This window comes from Chionomys nivalis, chromosome 11 (genome assembly GCF_950005125.1).
Source record: "Chionomys nivalis chromosome 11, mChiNiv1.1, whole genome shotgun sequence".
In the NCBI taxonomy this organism is placed as follows: Eukaryota; Metazoa; Chordata; class Mammalia; order Rodentia; family Cricetidae; genus Chionomys; species Chionomys nivalis.
In genome coordinates this window covers 5,228,870-5,240,581 of record NC_080096.1, presented here as the reverse complement: position 1 = coordinate 5,240,581, position 11,712 = coordinate 5,228,870, and the positions used below count along the sequence as shown (strand labels likewise).

The window sequence follows — 11,712 nt, the reverse complement described above, 5'->3', positions numbered from 1 at the left end:
GACTGGGAGGGGCCAGAGCTCGACGGGGGAGGAGTGGGCGGGGCTAGGGCGCTATGCCTGCGCCTGCGCCCTTGGGCTGGCTCTTCGACGCCAATGAATCGCAACAGCTTCCTCAAGCGTCGCCGCTGCCCTGTCTCTAGCCCTGGAAAGGCAGTTTAGAGTAAGAATGGGTGCGTTTTACATTTCTTTGAGCCTGCACACGTTGTCTCTGGGTCGTGACAACCTTAGAAACGGCGTACGTGCCTAACGTTCCACAATAATCTAGTGGTCCTGAGAGACAACGCAAGTTCTTTTCCAAGGAAGGTAAGAAGCAATAGGAAGTCCACTTGGAGTCTTTGGCCACAGGGCTTGGGATAAGTCCCCTCTCGTGTTCTTGCCAGCCATGGCAAATATTTGCCATCGCACGGATATTACAATGCCTGAAGGAGCCTTGACGAAGAAAACTCTTAAGTTTCTTCGTTTCTGTTAATTCTCTGGCCCTAGCAGAGAGGAAGTTCTCAACTTTTGGTCAAACGGGGGGAGTAGCATACGTTGCAATGTATCCCAACGTGCTTAAACAGACCAATTAAAGTCAGTTGGTGGACTCATTAAGTGAAAACCATTAAGCTGTCTTCCACTTCAATATAGTAATTCAAAAAGCAAACGTGTATTGGAAATGAGAGCGTGCCACTAAGTGGGTATTGGGTTGAGTGGTAGCTATGAAGAACGTTCCAGGGAAGTGCAAGTGGACACAGTGGGCACAGAACAGGAGAATTGGGCCTGGGTTTAAGTAAAAACAAGTGTGAAGACAAGAAGACAATGGTATTTAAATGGAGTGGGTTCCAGAAAGTGTTAGGGACTCCCGTGGGGAGATTCAGTGTGAAACAGTCTGGCACTTGTTCGGAGCTAGATCTGCTGAAGTGAGGTAGGGAGACAAGCAGAACTCCGCAGTGAAGAGGACTGGACAAAGGTGAAAAGTACGCAGATGGGAGGACTAAGGGAGGCAAGCTGGAAAAGGTCTTTTTTTAAAAAACTACCCAGTAGAGCTGGGGAGTATAGCTTACTTGGTAGAGTACTTGTCTAACATGCAGAGTCCTGGGTTTGATCCCCAGAACCACATAAGACCCTGCCTGAGGTGGATCTCTGTGAGTTCAAGGCCAGCCTGGTCTACAAACTGAGTTCCAGGACAACCAGAGCTGTTACACAGAGAAACCTGTCTGGAAAAAGCAAACACAAAACCCCAGCCTGTTGGCACCCATAATCTCAGCATTTGAAAGCTGTAGGAAAAAGTTAAGAGGTTCAAGGGCATCCTTGAGCTTAAACAGGGAATTTAGGGATACCCTATGCTACATGAGAACAGATGAATTTAGAGTAAGATCTGTACTTATCATTCAAGTAACTGCACTTAAGACAAATGATTGTTGTGTTGAGAAACCACGCAATGTAGGTGGAAAGCAAGTCCTCTGGGAAAGTGGCTCTAAGTGAAACACTGGGTGTGTAAATACATGTGGAAGATAAAAACTACTTCCAGTTCTAACTATGATCTCAACCTCAACGCCCTGGAGGTCAGGTTAAAGCAAAACACAGATAATATGGGGAAATTTTCTTCATTTTTAATTTACAGCAGAAAGAATATAAAGCATTCAGAAAACATTTTCCATATTTTAAGGGCAATTCAAAACATTTTGCATGGTTTCCAGCAGCTGAGTTCTTCAACAGATCCATTGACTCAATGATGCTTTACATGCACAATTACAAAAATAAAACTTACAAAAAAGAAGACATCTAGACTAGTTTTACATGCAAGTCTCAGGGACCCCCCATTGGGCGCCAACTACTGTGTGGAACTGCCATAAGCGACCGTGCAGCCAGAAAGGGGTTCGTCGTAATGTCTTTATTTCATTCACACAGTACAGCTGATTTTGAATGGGTAACAAGGATAGCAATTAAATCTTCAGGAGACAGAATAAGGTTAGCTATTAATTTTATAATGAAATCCTACTCCTGGCACTTGGGAATTCAGATTATCCAAGAAAGCTGCGCCTACCTATCACCTTATATTCAAAATTAAGTGTCACAATCAAAAAAGGTGGTCAGAAATGCTTTGTTTCAGTGGAAGTACGCTTCGACCTCACCTAGAATTCACAGTTGTACTGGTAGGTTTTGACCCTACTTCTGTCCCCTCCATTAGAACTTCCTAATTCTACGTAAGTCTCTATCTTCCAGAATTTTCTTATTGAGCTAATAATGTGGCATGTGAAACATTTAAAAAAATAAATGTGAGGGTTGAAGCAAATCCACTGAGGTCATTACTCTGGTCACATGATCAGTTATCTGAACCATAAGCAATGGAGTAAATGTATCCAAATCCAGTATTAATATAGGATATTCTGAAAGAGCTGGCTTCACATTCTATTCCCTGTTATGAATACAATTATGTTTTTATAAATTGTCCTCAGACAGGTCAAACTGTGTCAAATAATAGGTATGGGGGGTAGGGGGCAAGGATTCCAACAGCGGCAACATAACCCACACATGTAAAAACAAAATTGGGTCAGGTCGGCTTACAAATGTACAGGTGGCTGCTAGTTGGGGGCTGTCACTGTTGTCCGCGCTGGTCACGAGCAGAGAGACGTACACTGTACAGTAATCTGAGGTTGGCAGTGAAGGGAGTAATTAAAAAACAACTACGATTATAGAAAAGGCACCAAGAGCACTGACCCCAGTGTTGTTTTTAACCACAATCTTTTTGTTTCTAGCTTCCTTCTGAAGACACCAGTTTAAAGCTTATTTGTGAATATTTTTAGGCTTCACAGCAAGCCTTGAGTTTAACTCACAGTTGGCAGCCAGAACCATGTTTTTGTTTTTTAAAGAAAATCTCATACCAACCAATTCTCACACTTAACCTGGGATTTTAAACTGGCATTAGCAAATGCAAAATTGGTTCTCTCTGTTTGACATTAATAGTTTAATTTAAAAAGCATCTGTTTCTTTGGCTCCTCTTACATGGAAAGAGTACTACACCACGGCATCCCTTCAACACCAGCCTCCATGGTTTCTCACTTTTATGTTTTTTCATGTGAGCAAGTTTTTATTCATTTTTTGATTTTCAGCAGGAGATATGAAAATGCCTTTTTTCTAATTTCACACTAATTCTTTTCTCAAATTTTAATTGTTCTAATGTTCTTTGTTGGTGTGAGCGGATGGTGTTAAGTTCTGTAAGGATTCATCTTATGATTATCTATTTTGCAAAAGTAACTTAATTTTCTTAAGCAATATTAGCATTCACATTACTTGGCACCTTTGGCAAAAAAATTTTTTTAAATAAAATAAAATAAACTCCTGGTAGCCAAAATTAAATGTAAACATATCCTTTTTTTTTTTTTTTAAAGTAATGCTACTCTGCCTTTTTTCCTATTTCTAAATACAGTAGCTCTCTTTTATTTTTTGCAGGTTAGTCATGCTTTAGCAAAATGTTCTTCTACAGAACATTTAAAATAAAGTACTCTTATAGTGAAATAAAGTTTTTTTTGTTTCATTTTACAGACCATAGCCACTAACGCTTTGCTTTTGTTCTTTTTCTTGATTTCATGCACATCTTTGTTTTAATATATACAATATATACAAACAATACATCCACATTGTTCTCGCTCATTCAGACAAAACTATACAAATAATTTCATCTTGCCATCTTATTGACCTTTGTGAATAAAATATTTAGCAATTAATATAACCCCTTTCAAATATTTTCTCGCTTTTTTTCTTCATTTCTACCTTTTATATGTACACAGAAGCCACTCCGTTTGGATGAGATAGAGCCAAAACATGGAATTTACTGGCCAAAATGCAGCACCACACTGGTCGTTTAGGTGGCAAATGTCCAGGCAAGGTTTATGATTCCTTGGAATTACTACGGTTTCCAAGGTTACTAAAAAAGGCTACATGCGTTACCAATTCTTAAGTAATTCTCATTGCAAGTGAAAGTAAGGCAAACAAATTAAAGTGCTGAACATGAGAAAAGGGACAAGATGATCACTATCCTCGCAGGTTCTTGGGAGGTGGTAGGGACAAGAAAATGGATTTAAATTCTGTAAGCTGTTTCTCATTATTTCCCGTGCATTACCCGTTTACCACACACCCGCCCCTCTGCAAATTTTCACAAAACATTGAAAACCTGCAGATGTTAAAAGTTGCATTAAGTGTGCTGTAGAGATTCAAACAAACGAACAAACAAACAGGAAAAAGAAAAACGAAACAAAACAGTGAAGGAAATGAGAACACACAGACTCAATAATGACTTGGGTGATCTAAGCCCTCCACTGAGAACCAAAGATTCAGCTTCTTGGAAGTAACCGAAGGTGCAGGCACAGCACTCCTTGTGTTGCTAGCCTCGCCCCACCTGTTCTTAGCTATATTTTTGGTATAAATATTTGTACAGTTCCACACGATGTTTGAATACAGCCCTAATGACAAGGAAAGTGGCTTCTTCCTAAGATGAGGAAGCCCTTCCAGTTCCTCCTGGTGTCTTGTTTTCCTGTGATCCAACAGAAGATTGAGTTCCAAGATGTCTTGCTGATCAAATTAAAAGTTGTCCATGAAAGTGCAAATGCAATGACCAAAACATTCTTGTTAAAATCCTGCAGCTGACTCCCCAAAACTGCAGAGGGATTGTGTGTGTGTGTGTGTATGTGTGTGTGCACGCGCATGTTTGTTGTTGTTGCATGTCTCTGCTAAAAACAGAAATGAAAACAGTCTGAGAAGCAATGTCACATTGCTAAGGGATGCTGCTGTATGTCTTCAAGTTCCTTGGCCTTTTTCAATTCTTTCACTCTGGAAGAGAAACAAAACACAATACCAGGTGATAACTACAGAGTGAAACTGTGCCCAAATAAAGGAGAGGGCTGACACCCCAGAAATGAAGCCCAGACAAGCCCCTTCTGAAGACTGACAACAAGAAAACTTGAGAAATTGTTGGGAGAATATTCCAAGAGGAAGATGTGACCCTGTGTTAAAACATGGAGAGTTTTACATGGAGTGCCCCAAGAGCAGAGCAAAGCTATTTGCTCCGTTGTGCTGAATCAAGAGTGACACTCAAAGCTTGGGAATGTTTAATTATTTGAGGAATGTCTTCCTCTCTCTGATGGACTGTTACGAATACCCCACAATTCCTAGGGAATTGTGTAAACTAGAGAATTGGCACACACCTTTATTTAGCTGTAAGTAGATCAGGGACGGAAACATTGTTTTACTCCTAGACTCCAGACTGCTGGCTACCTTGAACCTGACCCAACTTACACCAAACTCCTCTTTCCCACTCCCCTATATTACCAAGTCTTGGATCTTCATAATTCTTGGTTCCCTCCCATTCCATACTATAACTGTGAAGTTCATGTTCCTTCTCAGAGCTCCAGGAAGGATAGCAGTAGGATCAGTACCAAAAAGGGATTTTGTTTTACTTATCAGAAATACTAGAGTAAACAAATTTAACAAGGACACTCGTGGAGGGCTCAAACCAGCAATTTGTTAACTGCCTCTCCAATCTACATTTAAGGTAAGGATTTGCTATCACAAATGTGGTGCCCGAAGAGATGGGGTGCATGGGAAGAGCTTCAGGTTCTAAGAGCATCCTCTGCACACTGTAATGGCAAATGCACTGATGGCAGAACGGTCGGATGCAAAGCAGTGCTTACTGTGTCGGGCAGTCTGCAGATGCTACATGCCACAGAGTAATATCTGCTCCCCAGAAGTCTGCGTAAGAAAACCAAGAGTTTCTGAGGACTTCCCTACATTGCCCCAGTGACAGAAAAAGAAAGCATCAGATTGGCAGTGGGTTTATTCAGAAGTCTGCCAAATGTGGCCTCTGATTCTGTCCAGGGTCTCTCCAACTGTCTATACCAGTCCATTAAAAGTTATTCAAGATGAGTGCTACTATCTTCTAAACACAGTAAGATTCAGGCAAATAGGAACATTCTTGGAAACAAAATAAAGTATTGCTATATTTATTGGAAATGAATGGAAAGGAATATATATTCTAAGAAATTTAAGAATTTTCATATTTACAACCTTGAAGCAGAATCATTTCTTAGTACTGTGAAACCCTGATGTGATCTCTTCAGAGAGAGAAGATATACTCTTTTGGAAGAAAAGCTTTATCCTTTATATTAAATTGCTGTTACATATGAAAACTTGCTTGTTTAACTTAATAATGGAGTGTGATCCCCAAACTATCCTGTCCGTCTTTCTTAAAGCTACTTTTTTTTTTTTTTTTTTTTTTTTTTTTTTTTTTAAAAGACAGGGTCTTTCTGTGTAACCCTGGCTGTCTTGGAACTCTCTCTGTAACCAGGCTGGCCTTGAACTCAAGAGGTTCACCTGCCTCTGCCTCCCCAGTGCTGAGATTAAAGGTGTGCACCATCACCATCCAGCTTAATACGCATTTAACAGTTAAGGATACCATGGTACATTAGATCCTAGGATGTGGCATCATGTTGCAGTATAGAATTGTGTATGATTATAGGCCCCTATTTTTGGACATGCATACTTGATAAATGGCTTCTTAAAAATTGAAACATGCTATAGGTCGGTGTTCAATTTTTAAACATGCAGCATCTAGACTAACATCCCTTTTGGCTGGAACAATGCAAGGCATGCACAGATGCCAACCTCACTTCCAGACATGCAGTTCTGTGCTCACGCAGACCCATCTGCCAAAGTCCTGTAAGATGTGCATGCTATGTCAAATACCACGTTTTGTCTGTGCATCAGCACAGAACTCATTCATAGCATTACTGCTGAGACTTCTAGAGTTTCAGAATCTGATAGCATCACCCATAAAGACAGCCCTTCTAGAACCATCAGAAATGCTTTACACACATTGAGTTCATCACCGATGTGAAATAAAAAGGAGAGTGAAATGTTTTAGGCAACTTCATACCAAAGAATCTATAACCAGTTCATCGGGATAGACATAGTAAAGACTATTCATCTAGTTAAACTGGTCACATTTGATTTTGCAGTCACCCCCAACTCTGCCACCGACTTCTTTTGGAACTAATGTCAATTAAGTTTTCACAAAAGTTTAAATTAATGCTGAAGTAATTACGAATTAGTGATGTTCTCACAGACCACTAAGAAGGGGGTATGTCCACACAGACATCTATATGGGAAAACTGGGAACATTCCAGTTTTTAGGTACGTTAATCTCATCATGGAATTCTCACACTATACTGGGACATAAATGACGTCAAAGGAGTGAAATGCCGTAGAACTTTTCTTTACACAAATGTCTGCTGAGGGGTGAACTAGAGAAAAGGGAGTGTGGAGAAAATCTAATACTCCAGTGTCGTCAAAGGTTGCTGAGAACCTGTGACCTTATAGTGACTGTATTTTAACAGTCATTCTCTCTAATTTATAACTGCAGAACGTGATTCATAGGAATCAAGCAGGCTGCCTCAACTTGTGTAGCTGATAAATGACAGAGAGCAACTTGAGCCCATGTCTGTTTGACTTCAAAGCCATTCTCTTCCACTTCAGTGCTTCTAACAGACAGGTTTTAAAAAATTTCTCCTATGTTGTTTATTCCAAAAGACTTTAATAGGAAAAATAAATGTGAAGAAATACTATACTTTGGATGGAACTGAAAGTGATTGTTTTCTCCATTCTAGGATAGCATCCTCCATGAAGTACTGTATTGAATTTAATTACAATGTTATGGGGGGAACACCCTCATACAAAATGCCCCTGTTGTAACAATTCTGGAACCCTGAGCCATACATAAAGAATATGCCTGTAATCCCAGAAGACAGCCTGCCATGCTAGACAGACATGAACTCACCCGAGACAGCAGGATACAGACCTCTGCCACCTGTCCTACTGACATCACAAAGGGGCTTCACAGCATTTGAACAGATAACAAGATGGAATAGGTGTCTACGTTTTCCTTTAAATCAAATATCAGGCAGATAAAGTCATGTATTCAAGTTATATTGCCTCCAAAGAAAGTTTATACCTCTAAATTGATTTGGGATGATATCTGAAGTAATAGAATTTTTCAACAAATTCTAAGAAATGGAAATTTCAAGTATTTAAAAAAATTTTTTACAAAAAAAAAATCGATATTGCCTCATCAGTCACAGACCTAGATAATCACTAAACCTTTATCAACCAGAAAGATGTGAAGTTTAACAATTATGCCTGTGTCTTCCTCCTTGCTCATGTGTTTGTTCTCCATGAGCTACAAGAGATACGTGTTTCTATATTAACTATCATGCCTGTTTAGCATTCTTTAAGATGTTTCTTTAAATTTTTATTTTAGTGCATGTGCACACGCAGGTACGTGCACATGCCAAGTCCAGAGGGCACCTTCAGGAGTCCATGTTCCCCACTATCATAAACTCTGAGAATCCAACTCCAGTGAGTACAGCAGGAACCTCTACTCACTGAGCCGTATCACTGGCCCTAAATGGTTACTGACAACTTCATCTTATAAATGTGTTCATATGACAGAAACTAAAAAATTCAGTGGAAAAATAATTCATTTTTGTTTTACTCAAACCAAAATCAAATGTCTGAACCATTTTGCTTGGTATCTCCTGTGCTCTAGACAGGTTCAGTACATGAACTTGGTAAACACAGACCTGAATTTGTGAAGTTAGATTCCTAGTTGAAAATGCAGTACTTGTGTTTACTGCCCAGACAACTTAGAACGTAGGCACTCAGTCAACCTTGTTGTGCTCACAGCAGCTAAGGATTGCTGAGGTCTGGGTTTTCTTAAAGAATTACGAATACGAGGCTCATATAGGACAAAGAAAGAAGTGCCCATTATCTAGCTATCTATGAATGAATTGTACTTGTTTCTGAATCCCATTACCCAGAAGACAGGCAAACTAGTTTTCCATGACAGACTACAGACAAATACAGGACAGAAGCTACTGTTTTTATAAGGGCAATAGGCATTGTTTCCTTTAAGGAGAGCTATAAGAACCACATTTCTATTTTTAATTATGCATATGTGTGTGTGTCTATGTGGGGCATATGCACAAAAGTGTAGATGCTCTCCCCTGGAGCTGGAGCTACAGGTGGATGCCAAGAACCCAACTTCCATCTTCTGCAAGAACAGCAAGTGTTCGTAACCACTGAACCATCTCACCATGCCCAGGACCGTATTTCTGACTCTCCTATCGGTAATATGGAAGGTACTCGACTAGCTTGGAGGTACAGGAAATCAGGACATCAAGCCTTTGAGTTGTGATCTTTCAAATAGTAACATTACCAGACAAGCCCACGATTTTTCTCGAGCATTCCAGGCTGTAAATAATTGACACTCTGAGATACCATGACAGTACAATCTCAACTACAAACAGAAAGAAAGCTGCATTATAATGGACTCGAGTAATGTAAAAAGCAAAGCCCTGAAAGCCAGCAGAAGCCCACAGGGTCGACTCCATCAGATGTCTAGTGAGAATTCATGAATAAATGGAAAAGGCCTGCTTCAGAAACCCTAGCGAACAATGGTCCATGGGAAAAGCGCCAGGCAAAGCCGCTCAGCCAGAGAAATGCTTCATGAGTCAGTGGCTTTCAGCAGGCAGAGTCTCACGGTACTGGCCGTCAAAAATCCACAAGGCAGCCTGATGCTGCTTTCTGGTTAGTTACCTGTTGCTCTCAGGGCTGCAACAGCTTGTGGGGGATTTAGGAAAAGAGAGATCTTGCCATATTCCAGAAATCTCATTTGGATTGCAAAATAAAAAAGACAGAAAGGCCCAATAAGAATGACAGAGAGCATGTTGTCTGCAATTTAACACACACCACTGTGTTCCAAAAATATTCATTTCCTAAAAGAGGCAAGTGAGACACAATTACTTTGAGATTCATGACACATTATTCCACATTCATTTCTGACTTCTTGGATGCACGGGGACACTTGGAATCCAAACCTCATGCCTATTTTACTAAAGACTTAGCTAACACGTGTGTGGGCCCTTGACCAACTGTTGGCCTTTCTACAGCAGTACCCTTTCAAGCGGGGTCAGAAAATGGTCCCTTGGATAAAAGGATACAGCAAAGCAAATGCTGGTTTGTAACTTCCAGAAGCTGGTAACAACCTACTGCAAAAAGGAAAGGGTTTGAAACCCGGTTCTCAAATACAGGAAAACCTGTGGCCTAAATATTTGTGATTGAGCATGTTACCTCTTTTTCCTCTAAGAGAGACTGAGACCTGCACCCGCCTTTACTGAACATGAGCAGAAAAGCAGTCATTTCCAAATACAGGTTATTAAATGCCACAGGGATCATAGCCCTCCTTGACTGTGGGGAAAGGAGACACCTGTCTAGGAAATACCGAGAATGGCCTCCCTCATTTATGAGGGCCACAAAAGGACTGTCCTCAAGACAGAAGGGCAAAACCAATCTGTATCTTTGTGTTCTCATGCATTTTCAGCCAATTATATCTCAATACCTTGAGGCCAAGTTGTTTCCTGAACATGTATCTCAGTGGTTTGGCTGTAAAACTGGGCAACACTATATGAGACACATCAGAACATCAGAAGTCCGTGTGGAAAATGGTACTTCCCCTACAGACCTTTGGAAATTTTCTTTTCTTTTCTTTTTTTTTTTTTTTTTGATTTTCGAGACAGGGTTTCTCCGTAGCTTTTGGTTCTTCTCCTGGAACTAGCTCTTGTAGACCAGGCTGGCCTCGAACTCACAGAGATCCGCCTGCCTCTGCCTCCCGAGTGCTGGGATTAAAGGCGTGTGCCACCACTGCCCGGCTTGGAAATTTTCTTAAACCTTAACAGAAAACTAATGTATCTGAGAGAAGAAAGAAAGAAAACAAAGCCCCAAGCCAAAAACCTTCCCACAAGCTTATTAAGAAGTTGGTAACTCCATTTTCAGTTACTGGGTAAATCAGGAGGTAAGCCTGGGTGAAAGGCCAGACACAAATGACCTGCACTAGAAGAGTACTGGTGTCCTTTCTCAGACACCGAGGTAATTTTGGGTCACCCTGCAGCTGGGACAAGCCTGTGGTGTCCTAAAACTGCTGATGGTGGCGCCTACCTTTGTGGCGGTCCTTCTGTTGTGGACCTAAGAGTTTGGTCAACAGCATGGTTCACACTGCATCATGAAATTTAACTGTCCATTTCCATTACTTCTTAACACATAAACCTCTGACTGATTTTCTGTACTTTACAAACTAACAGAATAAGCATGTTTTCCTCTTTGACATGCCATCCCAGGTATACTGAGGGAATGCTCAGCTCCCAAGGAGTTCCACTTGGGGACTACAAACGGGGTGGGGGGGGTTGCCACTGCAGGTTCCTGAGGAAGAGAGAGGGAGAGGAGATCTTATTGGCAACTGCAAAGCCATAGACAAGTCATTCCTCAATAAAGAGGTAGATAAATGGTCCCATCCCAGAAGGACCCTCAAACCCTCCTGACTCCTCTCTCTCAAGCTCCCTGCTGACTGCGCTGAGGCATAAGGGATGTTATGAAATTCCAGCTTCCCATGCATGAGTGGGAGTCTTCGAGTTCATGGCAGAATGCAGCAGGCACTAGAGAAATTAAAGTAGGGACTCCAGTTGGCACTGAGATCACCTTTAGAAAATGTGCTCTTGACAATGATCACCACTGACATACCCGAAACTAACAAGCTTCAAAAGTGCGTAAGCAACCACTTCTAATAAAAGGCCCGTTCCTTTCGGCAGGCTCTACGAACCGCATTTAACATGCAAGCTACTACCTCTG

The 11,712-nt window shown here is 41.0% G+C and overlaps 1 protein-coding gene across 14 annotated transcripts in view; it reads right to left on the bottom strand.

Moving 5' to 3' along the window:
• Nucleotides 1-1,577: 1,577 nt before the first annotated feature.
• Camta1 (calmodulin binding transcription activator 1) overlaps nt 1,578-11,712 on the bottom strand; it is an 820,478-nt gene continuing 810,343 nt past the window's right edge. For all 14 annotated transcript variants that reach the window (XM_057784922.1, XM_057784923.1, XM_057784925.1 and 11 more), the window contains one exon: nt 1,578-4,809. In XM_057784922.1, the coding sequence (XP_057640905.1) occupies nt 4,777-4,809 (33 nt within the window). In that variant the 3' untranslated portion in view covers nt 1,578-4,776. The remainder of the gene's footprint in view (nt 4,810-11,712) is intronic.